General features: G+C 44.0%; 2 protein-coding genes across 3 annotated transcripts in view; both read right to left on the bottom strand.

Annotated features, from left to right (window-relative positions):
* Positions 1 to 108: 108 nt before the first annotated feature.
* LOC147142648 (inositol hexakisphosphate kinase 2-like) lies at positions 109 to 8,430 on the bottom strand. Its single transcript, XM_086040132.1, has 5 exons — positions 7,710 to 8,430; positions 5,788 to 6,016; positions 4,074 to 4,258; positions 2,832 to 3,007; positions 109 to 2,353 (listed from the first exon to the last, which is right to left on the bottom strand). Exons 1-5 carry the CDS (start codon positions 7,969 to 7,971, stop codon positions 1,745 to 1,747), a joined length of 1,461 nt encoding a protein of 486 aa, XP_085896258.1. The 5' UTR covers positions 7,972 to 8,430; the 3' UTR covers positions 109 to 1,744.
* A 204-nt stretch (positions 8,431 to 8,634) lies between these two features.
* The window catches only part of LOC147142647 (G protein-coupled receptor 22-like), a 32,654-nt gene continuing 24,428 nt past the window's right edge, over positions 8,635 to 16,860 (bottom strand). Inside the window, exons 5-6 of one of the 2 annotated variants that reach the window (XR_015088082.1) lie at positions 12,857 to 12,906; positions 12,265 to 12,782 (exon numbers count right to left, since the gene is read on the bottom strand). The gene's annotated coding sequence lies outside the window, so the exon portion shown is untranslated. Of the gene's footprint in view, positions 8,653 to 12,264; positions 12,783 to 12,856; positions 12,907 to 16,860 lie in introns of those variants that run through there. The other variant, XR_015088083.1, reaches the window with a different exon arrangement.

Below are 16,860 nucleotides of genomic sequence, written 5' to 3'. Positions count from 1 at the left end.
CTTTCTTACATCATGTACAAATGCGCAGCTGCATTCTGGATTCGCACGTGAAATGTGATAGCAACAAATTTAGATTTGACTCTGTGACCAAACAAAAACACACAGGCGTTTGCACAAACCAAAGACTTTTAATTCTTACCCCATGGACAAGAGAGAGACAGAAAAAAAAAGCAGATATGCAACACTGAAGTATCCCAACATGTCAACAATATTAATGAATATCATTATTGTAATAACATGGAATGTAGTGAGTGCTCTCCCTGTACATCTGGAGAATTTGCTTATACTCAGTGGGACTGGTCCAATAAACAAGTCTCTTGCTTCTGTTTCGGACATTTATGAATATAGTCTGTGGAGACTTGACTTCTATTTTCACATACAAATACAGTAGAACTCAGATACGCCTGTCCCAACACACTCACCCCAGCTGAATGTGTTTAAGTGCATGTACAGTTTGTGTGTGCAAAGTCTTTCAACGCTCTTTGGAAATGGAAACAATTCTTCAGCTTTCTTTTGCTAGTCATCCTTTTCGGAGTATTGTGACATAAATCACAATGACAAATGCGCCATCTGCTGTGTTACGCAAACCTGAAAACGGACAACAGGACAAAACAGATCCAAGCACCAACAAACAGGAAGTGGTTGGTGTCTCGCATTCAGACATAGGCTGTGTTCAGAATCATTCACTTCTTTCCTACGAAGTCCTTGCGAGATACGCTGAGGGCACACCAGCGTGCCACAGCACACACGTGTGCGGTGAGAGTGCGCCACATGAAATAATACAATTTCACATAATTGGTCCGAAAGTATCATTTCTTAACTACAAATAACGTATCTTTGTTTATCCATCTATCTATGACAGCATCGCACAACGACTGTCAGGCCAATTAAATAATTTTCCGCTACATGGCAGAAAGTACATAATGAACCTGTGTATCCTGTTTTTGGGGGGATATTTCCCTCAGATGTGCGCAGTGAGATTGTTCTGCTTTAAAATATCGTCAGCCTAATAGCGTGATTGCCTAAGTCATTTTTAACTGTCACAATCAATTAATTAAAAAAAACAAAAAAACAATATGCTTGCTAAAACAGGCTTTTTGTTTGTCTGTGTAGATTTTCCGCCATCCAGGTTATGGTAATCCGCTAACGTTGAACCGAGGATGTTAGACTCTTCTTGATTTTTTTCTTGTTTTCCAAAAACGATTTGGGCAATTGTGCTATTAGGCCAACATTCGTGCCTTGGCTCAATAAAAGTTTGAAAACTGTGGTTTAGGGTAGGGATAGACCGATTATCGGCGCCGATATTCAGTATTTTGACGGCTCTCGGTATCGGCCTTTTTTAAAAATCCGATGGCCGATATTAAATCAATTTAAAACAGCGTTAACTCCACGTCTCTTTTTGTTAGAATTTTACAACAAAGATGGTCACTTTGGCAAACATTTAAAATGTATATTTTTTTAAATCAACATTATGCAAATCTGAAAAACTGTTCAATAAACATATGCTCAAAGATGATTAAACAAAGTTCAGAGTTGTATTACTTTTATTTTGACGCCAATATTTTAGTTTTTAGTGAAAACGAATATCGGCTCCATATATCGGTATCGGCCCTGAAAAAACATATCGTCTCTCTCTAGTTTCGGGGCAAATGGCGATCTCACTATAAGGGCGTTCTATAGTGGCTAGTGAGCGATTCTGAACACAGCCTGAGCGTCTGATGATTCTCCCAAAAGCGTTGAGCGTCTAGCCCGAGCTGTGGTTCTCCAGCTCGGAGATGATGCTGATCAGATTCTGCAGGCCAAAGATGTATCCGGTGTCCTGGCCCTCGTGGACCACGCTGTCCTCGCGGTAATGTCTGCAGGTGGTGTGGGCAAAGTCTATCATCCGCACGTCCACCGCGGGGCTGCTGCTGCTGCTGCTGCTGCTACTGGAGCAACTGCTACTGTCATCGGCACAAGCGCGGGGGAAATCAAGCGCGCCCGCTACCCCCGCGTCTTCCTCCCCCTCCGTTTCTGCTTGGGCGTCCTCCTCCTCTTCCTCCTCCTCCTCCTCCTCTTCGTCGTCTTCTTCTTCGGAGAGGCCGCCCTCGTCGCGTCGGCGCGTGTGCTTGCGGTGGGGCGCCCCGTCGTAGATGATGAGCAGCGAGCTGGAGTAGAAGCGGTAAGACTCGCAGGCCTCCAGCGCGGCCTGCATGTCCCGGAGCCTGCGCAGCACCGGCGACAGCAGTTCGTGACGCAGGCGGCGCCCGCTGTGGAAGAACTGGACCAGAGCCTCCTTGAAGTCCGACAGGGTGAGTTTCCGCCCGTGGTACTTGTTCATGAACATCAGCTGGCCTGTGTCGGACTGATACACCTGGCGGGATGGACAAAATCATGGAGGTTATTTCATCCGAATCATCAAATGTCGAATAAATCATCTCATGGCCAAAAGTCAAACAAGAGTCTCAAGACAAACGGTGGGGAAGCTTTTGTGCTCAAGGGCTGCATTAGTTTTTTCCTTTTTTTTTTTTTTTTTTTTAAAACTGACAGATGGTCCAGGCCATTTGAAGATGTGGTTGTTTGCTACTTTGGTACAGCAAGAATGCTCATGGGTCAGTGTGACCCGCTTATTTTTAAATCAGTATTTCTGTGACATAATGAAATCATTGGGTTGCATATAAAAAGTCTATAAATGTGATATTTACGACCCCTCTTGTGTAACTACTGGATGACTACTTCACATAGCAGCCTGTCACGATCAGTCTTTGGACTTTTGATTTTGTTTTTGAAAACAATTTGTTTCGTTTCATCGTATGCCCTGTTGCCTTGCGTCCGTCCCCGCATCAAAGTACCTGCATGCCACAGAGTCGAACGCCGATGGAGGCCGACGTGCTCTGCTGGCACTTGCGGATCTGCACGGCCTTCTTCTCCTCGGAGGCGTCGTCTCCGTGCTGCCGCGTGCCCATCTTCAGGTCCAAGACGCACGGCACCGTGTGCTGCCACGTAAGGTTCTCCAACAGGATGAATTCTGGCACAATGAGTCAAGGGAGAGCGTGGAAAGACTCTGGTGTTGATGTCACGTGCCAAGCACAATCTTCAGTGTATCTTCAAGGAGTTCAAATTCATTTTTCTCTTTAAGTGAAGCGGCTGAGCTGTTTTCTGAACCCGAGCCATGATTGGACGTTGTGAGCAGTTGTGATGTCACCTTCAGTCGACAGAAGACAAAATGGCAGCCCCCGGAGACGGCTAAAAACGAGTGCATTTTGCTGCTTAACTCATATTCCACAAACGCAATATTTATCAGAATGCCGTGTTTCAACTAGCGGGCCATTAATCGAAAAAACAATTTAAAATCTATTCGCACCGATTAATCGGTTCAATTAATCTGCAGAACCACACTAGTGCACAAAGACAGGCATGGTAGCAATTTGTAAAAAATCCAATCGAATCGAAAATCGGGAACTGAAAATCGAATCGAGTTGAGTGAATCGTTACATCCCTAGTAACATCACATCCATTTCCAGTTGCGTCTGTTTCAGCAGCAGGCAACCTCGTCCAAATTTAATCATCTTCATCGCTTCAATCATTCATGTTTCCCTTCTTAAAGTGGAAGTCAACCCAAACATATTTTTTTCAAGAATATGTTCCCAGCAGGTTACATCCTTAGATGTTACCATCATACCATCTACTGTAAATGGGAAGATTTTATGAAGTTGGGATGATTTTGCTCTGGATTGATTTGGGTATATTTTGCCAAGGGGGGGCTTGTTTGTACCTTGTGAGTCAATCTAGGAAGAAAAAAAAAAAAAAAAAAAAAAACACAATCTGGACAAAAGCCCAGCTGCGACTTTACGTTGTTGAGTCTCGTGTCAGTGACAAGGTCAGATCAAGTCACTCGCGGGTGTGCTTTAGTAAGGTGACACCAAGGGACAAAGACGTGGATAGTTGAATATTGTGTTAGACCGTCAGCCTTAAGCCTTCGCCAGGCCTTTGCGTGTGTGTGCGCGCGTGTGCTATAAAAAGCGGGCTGTCACGTGTCATTTCATGAACACATTTATCGCTTGTGACACTGCATGGTGGTACCAAAAGGATACTGTATTGATTGCGGTGCTTGGCGTTGTCCTTCATCCTCTGCAGGTGCTGCTGGTGACACTTGAGGCTCCAAGGGTTGTGTTTGAGCTGCGGGACGGCATTATTGTGGCTGCGCTCCAGGCGGTAGTGCAGCACTTCGGCCTGCTGCAGCCACTCCAGCTCCACATCCTCCTGCAGCTTGTAAGCACTGGATGGCACAGGACAAACAGCCTTTTTTCAGCATCCTTTTTGAGAGCCACCCATCGACAGAATCGGAATCGGCGACAAGCCAAAAAGTTCAGTCACTTCAACAGTCATAAGTCTCTCTTTCACGCCGAGATCCGGTGAAATGGTCGCGTCGGCGCCGTCGTCGCAGGACACCTGGCGTTGATCCGCCTTTGCCTTTTCAGCCAAGGCCAACACAGCAGGCAGCTGCGTGCGCCTTCACACAGCGACTTGAGATGCCGCAATCAGACGAGCCGAGCCATAAAGGGACACCGGCATCAGGTGTGACAGACTTCTTCAAAGGTGTTCGTTGCTTTTAACACAACACACCAGGAGAAGTAAGTCACAAGTGTTCAACTTCACGCCACAGTGCCTGACTTTTGACTCTGATATAGTCAATCCTTGCATATTTGTGGTGAGGAAATCGCAAATTTACCTATTCATGTATTTGACTTTAAAGCAGAAGTCAACCCAAACATATTTCAATTTTTTTAAGAATATCTTCTCTGTGGGCCCACTAGTTGAAACACAGCATTCTGATTATTATTGTGTTTGTGGAATACGAGTTGAGCAGCAAAATCCACCTGTTTTTAGCCACCTCCGGGGGCGGCCATTTTGTCACTTCTGTCGACTGAAAATGACATCACAACTACTCAGGACTCAGAGAACGACCAATCATAGCTCAGCTTCAGAAAATAGGTGATCCGTGATTGGTCGTTATCTGCGCCCAGAGGGTCTGTGATGTCATTTTCAGTCGACAGAAGAGACAAAATGGCCGCCCCCTGAGATAGCTAAAAACGGGTGGATTAACTCTTATTCCACAAACGCAATATTTATCAGAATGCCTTTTTTCAAATAGTGGGCCTCCATAGAACATATTCTTGAAAAAAATATGTTTTGGTTGACTTCCCCTTTTTAAGTAATCTATACTCAATAATTTTCTAAAAACAATTCAATGTTTTTGTGCCTAGATCAAAACGCTAAAATGATTACTTTGGCACCATCCTGTAGCATCTTGGTGCCCAAAAACTATGTTGAAGTGAATTGAGAAGCGTCATTTAGGCAATATTAGTGCTTTGCCGCCATTTTGTGGCATCTTGGTGCCAAGGAACTGTGTTGAAGTAAATTGAGGAGTTTTATTTTGACAGCCATTAACTGGTGCCACCATCTTGTGACATCTGTATACAATTATTTAAATATTAAGTCAAATATTTAATTGTGGATTTGGGGGACATACAGTGGACCCTCACATACTCTCTCAGTTCGGCACACGCAGATTCACATATTCGCAGATCTTTTTCCATTTTTTTTTTTTTTAAATATCTATTATTTTGGGGGGCTTTTTTGGTTGAACACACAGTAAAGAAAATGGACGGACTGACTTTGGCCTCCCATTCCGCATGGGTGACATTTGTTCAGAACAGAGGCACTGGAAAAGGCAAGGTTTAAAAAAAAAAGCAAAAAAAAAAAAAGCAACATAGCCTCTGTAGTGAAAATGTTCTAGCTTCTCACCTCTTATCTTTGCGCGAGTGGCGGCTTCGTCCCTCTTTGCTCAGGTTTTCGCTCTCCACAAGCGGCGAGGACGCCATCACGTTGCCCCACTTGAGCATCTTGCTCTTGGGCTCGCTGTCGGCCGAGGGGTCCTTGTTCTCCAGGTCGGCCGCCGGGTCGCTGTGGAGGGGGTAGGCGATGAGGCACAGGTTCCCTTCTTCATCCTCCTCGAAACTCACCGACACCACGCCTGGCACAAGACGGACACGAGGTCATTCCAGGCAATGTCACGTGAACACAAATCTTGAAATACTGTGCATCACTTTGTGGTGATTTGTGTTTGATTCGGGGCCAACGCTCTAAAGCAAGATATCAAGTGGTTATGAGACAATGTCAAATTCTGATTCAAGGGCAAACGGAAGAGAGAAATATTCCATCCTGTCAGACGTAAAATTAAGTGTCCAAACACAAATGACACAAAACTACAAAAGTGACGTTTCAATACAATTGATTGCCATGCACATCACACAATGGCAGTCAATGTACAATGTGTGTTGCGTACCACACAGAACGTATTTTACTGCAAAACAGCAAAGGTCCTTCAGAGAAAATTAGGAATAAAGGAATTCTAAACAGTCCCAACATTGCAATGACACAAACTAGACGAGTTGAAGGACAGGGGGACTGAGAAAGGGCATGAGAATAAAGATAAAGTGGAAAAGATGCTGACAGAGAACCAACAAATGCTGGCAGAGCAACAAAACATAGACGGGAAAGATAAGGCACGTTTTTCCCACCCTTTTGTGCTCACGTAATTTTTTTCTTTGAACATTTTTTTGGGAACCGGGGACAAAAAGCAAGCGGTTGAAGACAGTGACAGATTTAGCTTTTACGCCATCGAGGTTTTGGAGCCGATTACCGAGCAACAAGTTTAATTAAATAAAAAAAAAAATATATATATATATATATATATATATATATATATATATATCTGAAAAATCTGGTTGTATACATGTATACTGAAAAAAAAAGAAAAACAATTAAAGCCTAAAAATTCTCCCAAAAATGCTGATAAACAATTCACTGAAAATGGGCAGGGGAAACCTGACACCCTCCGCCCCCAAAAACAAAAGTATCTAAAAATATAGGAAAACATTTTGGAAAAACAATCCAATTGTATAAACTGAAATCCTGGATTATTAATGATGGCAGCAATGAACAAAGCTGTAATGTTTTATTTTACAGGTCCGATCAATGATGTCATGTATTGGATCTGCAAATTATGGCATTACAAATGAGCAACGATTTTGCATGAAAATACTAAATATCTGCCGATCCAATCCAGGTGATCAGACCTCTGTTAAATCTAGAGGGATTATCTTTAACCTCTAAAATGGGGACAAAGGAGGAAGTTATATGGTGCGCTGATGCATGTGAATGCAAGCGATAGACTCCTTCTAAGAACCTTTTATACTTATAGTGTGTTTGTAAAAAACAAAACAAAACTGGCAGAGCTTGTTCAGAGATGGAGGGTGCGAGAGAATCTGTGGGTTCATTTAAACGTGATGCGTTCAACCAGTCCTACAGCACTGTTTGCAAGTGTCGCTCGCCAAAAACCAAATCAGGATGTGGTGCGAGTCAGCTCAAGTTTTGTGACATTACACTCTTACGATGACCTTACGACCCCTCGTTTGCAGCTCCTGGGAATTGTGTGCTGGCTGCTTGCCAGGAAACAACCTGACACCCCCTCCGCTCACCTGATTTACCTGTGCGAATACAAACTAGCACAAACGGGACACCGTATCCTGTTTGCTGTTTCTGACATTTTTTTTGCTGCAGCGCCCCCCTGTGGCACTAGGTGTTATAATCCTTTTCATTTGGCAGCGGTAAATTAAAGAAGCAACAACAACAAAGGCACGGGCCAAGAAGCGACGATGGTTTACCTCTGTACTGGGGGGTGAACCTCCTCATCTCCGCGGGCAGGCTCTTGTAGAACTGATGCTCGCGTGGGATGAGGGGCTTGCAGATGGTCTGCTCCCCAAAGCGCAGGACGCACGAATGCCCCCCCACTTGGTGTATGAAGGGCTCAAGTATGACCCCTTTGTCCATGTAGCACTGCTGCTGCTGCTGCTGCTGCTTCATCTTCTGCTTGTGGATCTCTGCATCCTTGGCTTCTTGGGCCTGAGCCTCGACAGCCGGACTCATCCTCCTCGGGCCCTGGCCACACTTCGGCGGGCATTAGCCTCCTCACGCACGCACTCACAATGCGGTGGGGAGGGGGCGATTGGGTGAGGGGGGGGGGGGATGTTTGGTCTGCGACGCGCACACGCTTAGCTCACGCACTGCGGATGTGCACAGACGAAGCGCAGTCCTTCGGCTGACTGTGCAAGCTCGCTACTGTTATTGTCTCCCGAGGCCGTCGCTGTGCAGGTGACCAGCTTCTCCCGAGCAGCCGAGGACGACGCTCATCAAAATAAAGCGAGAAAGAGATTAAAACTACTCCGACGTCATGGATGATAAATAGCTTTTTTTTGACTCCTTTTCTGGCTTGGCATGTAGCTCCGAGAGCGATTATGAGGCTGAACACGCACACAGATCCCGTTGGTGACTCCGAGGCAGACTCAAGGATCTGTGACAGCAGAGGCTGAGCTCACCACTTGAAAAGCTCTCGTCAGACTGACACAAGCCCCGCCCCCTTAACCAGAAAGCCTCCAATCAGGAGAGTCCAAAGCAAGCGGTTGGGTAGCAACCCCAGTGAAGAGAGGGAGGAAGAGGAAGAAGGGAGGGGCTATTAGGAAGGGGGGGGTGGAAGGGAGCAAGAGGCAAAATAACAACAAGAGTGGGGGCGGGGCCAAACTCAGCTGCGTGACAGAGGGTTTGAACAGCCTGACAGATGAGAGGCAACATTTTTGAAAAGCCAAGGGGAATGGAAGGTAAAAAGTGCGACACTTGATGAGTAGGCTTATTTTCATGAAGCGTTACCACAACTTCTAGGAACCAACTTTCGAGTTTTTTTTTTTTGAGTTGCCAGCTGTCGCGTGGTCGATGTTTGGCTTTGTAAAGCGAGTCTAAATTTGAGTTTCGAATCAGTTTCTGATTCGCTTCAACTGATGGGGGGAAAAACAAAACAAAAAAATTATGGTACAGTCACTATTGCAGTTGCAGCCGTTTATTGAAGGGGACAGTCAAACACACAAATACAAAGTGTGAGCGCTCACAAGGAGCGGCTGTCGACCGCAACTCACGCTCACACGGTTAGTCAGAAAGTCAGAAAAAAAATATATATAAATACATTCCCGGGATTGAATGGCTGGACTGTGAAAAGACATAAATATGAGTTAATCATGTGCAACCGATGCACATGTTCGAATTAAGTAAAGCGGAGGGGTCTTTTTTTTCCAGTGTAGTACAGATTCTAGAAAAAAGAAAAACACTTTTACCATGATTAATGACAGTCAGTATCAATGGACACTATCAGCGATATTCCTGAAAAATAATCAAGCGAATCAGATTAAAAGTATTTTTAGTAAGTATAATGTCTTTGCAATTCCCAGCGGTGTAAACTATATTGCATCACAGCAACAGGTGTTTTTGGTTACCTTATTGAGCCAAAATATTGAAAACACAAATTAGAACCAACAACAATAAACATATTTGTATTGCCTCAAGGTATTTTTTTTATTCACTTTTCCAACTTCCAATAAGATACGCAACGCGCTATGTGTTTGCATGAAATCGCCCACTTTGAAAAAAAAACCAACTACAAAATAAGCATAGTACAGAAACTGATGTAAAAGTGACAAATCAAGAAGAGGATGTGAGACAAGTGTGGAGTAGGTGAGAAGACAGCTGCCAAGCTGTCTGCTGAGACCACAGTGGAAATTTAAATCCTCACCTCACAGGCTCCTACCTCGTCTTGACACAGATTACTATCTGGCAAAATATAACATGGGATTAAGCGGTTACTCACTGCTGTCCTCATTCAAAAGTGTCCCTTTCAAGACGCCCATAGATAAAGACGGACTGTGTGGCTGTATTGAAGTACCGCTATGAAATATTTCACCGTTCTTTATGGTCAGGTACCAAGAAATGTTTTGGCTTTTCCTAGTGCGTGTGCATGCATGTGTACTGTACATTAAAGTTGGCCCGGCAGAGCAGAGAATAGAGCCAGAAAGCTCGTCACTAATCTCTCTAATCCGACCGCGTGGAACACGAGGAAAAAAATAGCCTATGACAAACAAGCACAAAATAGTCTGGAAGTCACACTCCAACTACTTGCTTGAAAGCGTTTTAATTGTGGACAAAGAGACGGGGGGGGGCAGCCCTTGCCACTCCTAGTCTGGCTTTCACATGACTCGACCCAGCTATAGTATCTTTCATCAGTGAGTTTATAATTACGGACCTTGCCTGCATGGCCTCATGTCAGCAGGAACACGATATTGCGCTGTCAGTCAATTACAGCCATGTCAACTGTCAACATGTCAAACGGTGGATTTGTGTGACACTTTTAACATGACAAGAGGACTTTTTTTTTTCGTCCAGCTGCCTTCACATCATCATCGCATCGAGATTGAGAGTCTGGGAAATTCTAGTGTCAATCAAAAACTCTTTTAACAACAATTTCCACAAACAAAACATTGTGGAAGGGTGTGGCCAAGGGCCAAGGTCAAGAAGAAGAAGAAGGAGGGAGGGGCAGCTGGTGTCACGGAGTGTTTAAGAAGCCTGACAGAGTATGCAGCAACAGTTTCCAAGTCTAAATGAGTAGCAGAGGTGGTGGAGTGTGCAGTGCAGCATTTGAAGCAGCTGCAGAACGATGCGGCAAACGCAAAGAATCGCAGCAGCGCAATTCACTGAAAGTGTCGAATACTTGAGCTAAATCAATGATTTTTGTTTTTGAAAAATGAATCCCATCCATACATCTGGCGAATAGCTTTTGAAGGGCACAGCCAGTAGTTAAACTCGTCATTTTAGGGGCGCTTTGAGGCTGCCTTAGCGACCTCCCTGACCAGTTTACGTCTTGTGTGTCTTCACTGGCAGATTGTGAACAAGGCTATATCGAATTTCTTGAGAATTCCGTTGCAACTTGCTCTGAATACAAGTATATTTATATGGTGTAATTAATTATAGGAAACGATTGGGATTGACTGCCAACTGGCTCAGTTTGACTTATTCGGGTTATTCTTTTAACTGGGAATTGGATGAAAAATGCAACCCATTTTTTGCATTGCTTTGACACAATTTGTTGTATTCATTTATGCATAAAAGTTGGGTCAAAACTGAATAACCCAACTTTTGGCTCAAATTGAGCCAAGTGTGGGACGGTCCTTTTTTAACATATTAATTGGACCAAAGTTAACCCCAAAATCAGTTATTTTTGACCCAACTGTTCTTGGAGTGTAAGAAGTGAGTAGCTTGGGGTTGGGCGGAGGTCACCAGGGCCTTCTCACAATGTGCCTGTTACTGTGGACGTGTGTACAGGATGCACACAGACAAGGATGGAAGGCCAACAGGAAGTTGGACTCTTGGACTCGAAGAATAGACTTCTGGCATCAGAGCTTTGTTAACATTGACAAAAGATGAACAGATTTGAATCGAATATTTACAGCCAGGATAGGTCTGCTTCCTGTACACTCTGCCTTTCATTGCATAATCTTCTCCTTTTAGGTTGGACTCATTTCACACTCTTGAACTGAGCCCAGACATCTCCCGCATTCATTTTTGAATAACAAACCTGCTTTGACTTATTTGATTTGGGATTTAAATATTGTTGCTTTTTTTTTTTTTTTTTTTTTTTTTTTTTTTAAGTAAATGGTGCAGTTTTAACATTTCCTGACAATCAGTGGTTTTGGAGGTGAGAGGATTCAGTCCGTCTGATGTACTTCAAGTGACACATATCATTGTGCTTACATTTACTGACCACGTGAGGCAGTCCGCATACCTTCCAAAAATGTCTGCAAACAACTCACGTGTAAACAACACAGTAGTAGACAGCAACAAATAATAAAAAAAAATAGAAACTTGCCGTTACTTTAGTGACTGCATCCTTTTCTCATTATTAAGTGGCCTGTGCAACTGAAATGTACCATACGGAGACATTCTGTCATCTGGTTGCGGGGTAGAGGACCCAAATGCAGGGAGGCAGGAAAAGCAGGGCTTAAAACTATTAACAACAACAACAACAACAAAAACTCCATAAACAAGGTCCTGAAAAAGCCCAAACTCAAAGTAACATAGAAACACTAGGAAACAAAACACAGCACTAGGCGAAACAAAACAACATGACAGCGACAACGATCCTACAAGGACCGAACGAAGACCGGAAAATTAAATACAGGCATACTGACAAGACAATTACAAACACCTGGACTAGACACACACGGTAGGAGGGAGCTGATTGGCTAACAGTAGGGGGTGGAATGCGCACAAGTGGACACAATAATCATTGACGAGACAGACAGAAATACTGAGAAAACAAAATTTAAAAAAAAACATGACACATTCTCCCATGACAATTCCAGTACTTTATGTCTATCAGAATGGAAAATGTATCAAAGTCCGGAACATAAAACTGAAGACTGTATCCCAAAAGTTGTACGACCTATTGCACTTTGTTCACCCATTTTCTCAATGGTGCACAGACAGGTGGATTTTACAGAATCAAACAACTGTCAGACACGTCCCCTCCTGGACAAGATTTGGTTTCAAACGTGTATTCACGCTGCATTATCCGCGTAATGATCAAAACATTCACTGTAATGAACCGCTCGCAACTGAATCGGCGTACTTTCGTTTTCCAAACGGAACCGGCGCAGCTGTGAGCGGGACCGAGTGCAAGTGCAGATGACTGACATGAAAGTGGGTTGATGCTTCCTTGAATCAAGGCTGCAGCAGCTCCGGGGCTTTAAAGCACGTTCGGGTGTCCCAGAAACGTAAATGGCACGCCGGCGAGGTCGCGGCACCAATGGAAGATAGTCAAGAACTAGTTTACTGTGTCTCTCTATTGTTGACCTTATGTCCTGAAAGAGATTTAAACGGTTTAGGATCGTGCGGCAAATAATCTGACTTACTTGGCAGGAGTCTGGAGATTAACCTGGAATGATTGATGCACTGGCCAAATGGAAACATGCAAAGTTCCGCTGACTTGATTGCAGTATAGAATCCCATACGGAGCAAAGAGGAATGCATTCAGAAGACCTGCCTGTACAAAGACAAATACCGGGCCCGCGAACACGTGCCGGCATCTCTGGCACCTGACACACGCGTAGTGGAAAAAGTTTTACCTTCATAGTGATCTGAAGGCTCATTTGCCAGACTGATCCTCTCATCTCACACCAGATAAATCCTACAAGCAAATCCTTCTGGGTCACCAAACATATACGTCCACACTAAAAATACAACACGCCACGGCAATTCGGCAGCCGACTATCTATTAATACGCAAAATCCGCTTCACAGGCAAGAGACATATAAACAAGGGACTCGCATACGGGAAAATATTTACTGGCTGACACCAATATAGAAGATGTGGAGGTCACGTTTTTGGGAGTGTTGCTGACAGAACCTTGGCTCACCAGGTGGATGCCGATGGTATGTTTGAGATTTGTAAAGATGGCTGTAAATACTGAGATGAAAGGACACGTTCGGTCAGCTCGTCTGCATGAGCGTAACGGCAGCCTTATTTGTGCAGGACGGCGTTGAAGTCACTCCACCCTCACACGCAAGCACACATCCTGAGCCTGCTTCCTGTCATACGCGTCTTCCAGCATCGCTTCCCGAACAACTCCATTCGGACAGACAAGGACAAGCTAACCCTAACATGTTTTTTCCCGTACAAAAATTGTTATACGGCGATTTGAAATGATCAAAAAACGTATAAAATACAGGGAAAACGTACGTGTTTTTCACAAGACAGCCAGGAAATGCGATGAGAACATCATCGACAAAAAACATCGTGTGCGATATGCTGAGTGGCTCAAGTTCAATTTGTAGTGTGCGCATTCTATTCTTAGCGTGCGCTTTGACTTCAGATATGACACTGTATTTAAACAACGCCAACAACCTACATACACATCACGAGACAGTCTGCTAATGCGGTGACAGAACAGGTGAGCTGCGTACATGAAGGTGAGAATTTTTGAACCACCACGCCCTGGCGTCCCACATTTGAAAGACAACTAACGAGTCTGTGCCTTGTTGCACACTTGACATTTCAGAACCTTTTCAGGCTGTCGGGCGCGATTAGCCGTCCGCAAGCGCACGTGACATGGATGGATGGAGAATGAACGTATACCCCAGCACGTTGGCGGCATCCCTCATACCAGATATAAACACATTCATCTCTCCCGCCACAAATGACATTCCTTACGCACCTTATCGCACACTATTAAAAGCTAACGCTGGCCTAAGCACAATGGAATGCCCTCTGTTGTTACTCCGAACTGTGCAAAGCCAAATTGAATTTGGATGCAGCTCAGTCTGACCCAAAAAGAAGCCGCAGCTGTTTATGTCTATTAAAGTATCGATTATAGAACGTGGAGTGAACATACAACAAATAAGTGGGTTTTTTTGGACACAATACAATGTAACCCTGAAAGGGTCGTGAAACCAAGGCTGATGGAAATGTAAAGCCAAGACGAAGAAACCCGATACCATCAATATCGGCAACGCAATCGTTAAGAGAGCTCCAGGACACCCAATATTGTAAAACAACACTGCATGCAGAAGGGCAAACCGTCTCTGCGCCGCCAGCCAGCCGGATGAATATTAACCCTTGGAACAAGCCCCGACACATGCGTTGCAGGAACACATGAAGAGAATGTCAGACTTGTTGTGTTGGAGTCACAGGAACGTATGCACATTATTTTATTGTTTAGGTACTGGCGTCAAGAAGTGCCTCACAAATGCAATCGCCCTCGCACTTGAAATGTGACACGTTTATTTAAAAGTGGGATAGATGCAGTAATATAAAAAATGCGGACGGTGCTGAGGACGTCCATAATTTGGATGGATGGATGACTTTAAAAACGTGGACTCGTCAGACCACAGCACACTATTCCACTTTGCAAATGTCGATCTCAGGTGCAGCCGGCTGAGTTTTTGGGTGTTGTTGATATATGGCGCTCGCTTTGCACGGTGGAGTATTAACCTGCATTTGTAGAAGTAGCGATGAACGGCGCTAGCTGACAATGCCTTTCTGAATTTTTACCGAGCCCACGTTTTCCACAACGTCCCAACTTCATTGCAAATGGCATCGTACGAGACAAAACTTGTGCTTTGACGGTGCAGCACCAGCAGATGAAGGAACCCGTGGCAAGAGTTTGGAAATAGCAAACGGCCAAACGCCTGTCGCTATTAAAGAGGAGGATCATTTAAGGGTTCCTTCTTTCTTAGCTACTTGGCAACAGTTCCGATATGTTCTGTCAGTCATATCGACTGTTGCCAAGATGCTTTCACTCAGCTATGCACCCAAACACCAGCCATATAAATCAAAGTGGAAACTTGAGAGCCTCGCCTCCCTCCACTGGCAAAATGTACTCTCAAAATGTTTCTTCTCCTCATATTTGCTGTGCACATTTCGGTGATAGGACCGCAGTTATTCAATGACCTCTAACGAAGCGCATTTAAATTGCATTGATGGGGTATATCCGATTGGTGCTTTTATGATGTACTGATATCTACAATATCAGATTTTTAGCAGCATTTGGAAAAAAGCCTGATTCAGATCTTAATATATCCAATTACATGTGTGTGTGATTTTTTTTTTTTTTTTTCTTCGCTGCAAAGTGTGCGACTCTAGAGCAAAAAATGGCGTCACTCGAAACAGAGTAAATCCGGACTAATATTTGCCTTGAAACAGCATAACAACTTTGCGTGTACATCGACAACAGTGTGCCCTCTTCAGCCAAGTCTACTCAGCCACACATTCAGACGAATATTCCATACTGGAAGTTTGGTTATAATGTTGGCTGTGAATCCACAACAAAGTATAAAATAAAGCAGATGCTGCCTGCGGCTCTCAAAACAAATTCTACCATGAAGCTTGAGAAATTATTTTGGGGCTAGTAACAACTGCATAATGAGAGGGAAAGAGAAGACGACAAATTTCGGGAGGTGCGTACCATCTGCCTCGTGTGGTAGTTGATGTGAACCTTGTCGACAAAACACACAAAAATACAATCAACACGTCAAAAATAGAAATAGTATCATCGCCACTGGTCTTGTGTACCTTGAAAGTGTTTTCAAAGTGAAATATTCGCTTAAGAGCATGTCACCTGAAGCCAAACAACCAAAAAAATGCAAGAAGCTGGTTTAAAAAAAAAAACTCCCTGCATCCTGCTCTCGCATGCCTATTAGGCTGGGAACAAAGTGTCCTTGGAGAAGAATCAAGGACAAAATAAAATATATGATATATATGAAGTGAGTCACATGGGAGCGCATGCGTACATAATGTACACACGATGCAAGTACACGTGATCGGCGCTGGGAGAAATGAGGCCCCACGAAGGCAGAAAGAGAAGAATGACACACGGGTGCTGTGGTCTGAGGGTATGTCGGGCAAATCGGCGAAGAACATCAGCGTGCATGTTGACTCACACGATACCTTGAAAAAATTGCGATTAAGCAGTTGAAATGACTTCAAGAAACTCATAAAATCGGATGTCTTTTTTTTTCCTTTTAACAAGCTCAATCTGTCCATTTTGAAGACTGTCATTGATTTGTTTGTACAGCAACTACTATTCTTAGTCTCACTTCACACTTGGCCGAACGCGACTGCATTGAAAATTTCCCCACTGTGGTGAAAATTTCCCCACTGTGGGATCAATAAAGGCATTCTTATCTTAACCACCACAAAGCAATTATTGTTGGCCAGTCACACCAAGCGACTGAGCACTGCGCTATTGGCGTGCTGCGACAGAAATACTGCGCCCCTTGATCGTTTTTTGAGGCCACATATACGATGTATGCGTACTCACGTTATTTTAATTGAACCGCAAAAACATGGCACTATTGTCAAGAAAGAAGCTAAAAAGAGAGGAAACTGGCCACAACGAAGGAGAAAGTGTTGCTATTTTGAGAGGCTGTTGGAAATGATCCA

This window comes from Filicampus tigris, chromosome 9 (genome assembly GCF_054856515.1).
Source record: "Filicampus tigris isolate MCC_2025a chromosome 9, RoL_Ftig_1.0, whole genome shotgun sequence".
Classification (NCBI taxonomy): domain Eukaryota; kingdom Metazoa; phylum Chordata; class Actinopteri; order Syngnathiformes; family Syngnathidae; genus Filicampus; species Filicampus tigris.
This window is presented reverse-complemented; position numbering and strand designations above follow the sequence as displayed.

What these genes read in the sequence shown, in the direction of transcription:
- LOC147142648 (XM_086040132.1), bottom strand. Translation starts at nt 7,971, where the DNA reads ATGAGTCCGGCTGTCGAGGCTCAGGCCCAAGAAGCCAAGGATGCAGAG. An exon ending in GTTCACCCCCCAGTACAGAG is followed by an intron (nt 6,017 to 7,709) that starts GTAAACCATCGT and finishes GTCTTGTGCCAG; the next exon opens with GCGTGGTGTCGGTGAGTTTC. An exon ending in CAAGCACCGCAATCAATACA is followed by an intron (nt 3,008 to 4,073) that starts GTATCCTTTTGG and finishes TCATTGTGCCAG; the next exon opens with AATTCATCCTGTTGGAGAAC.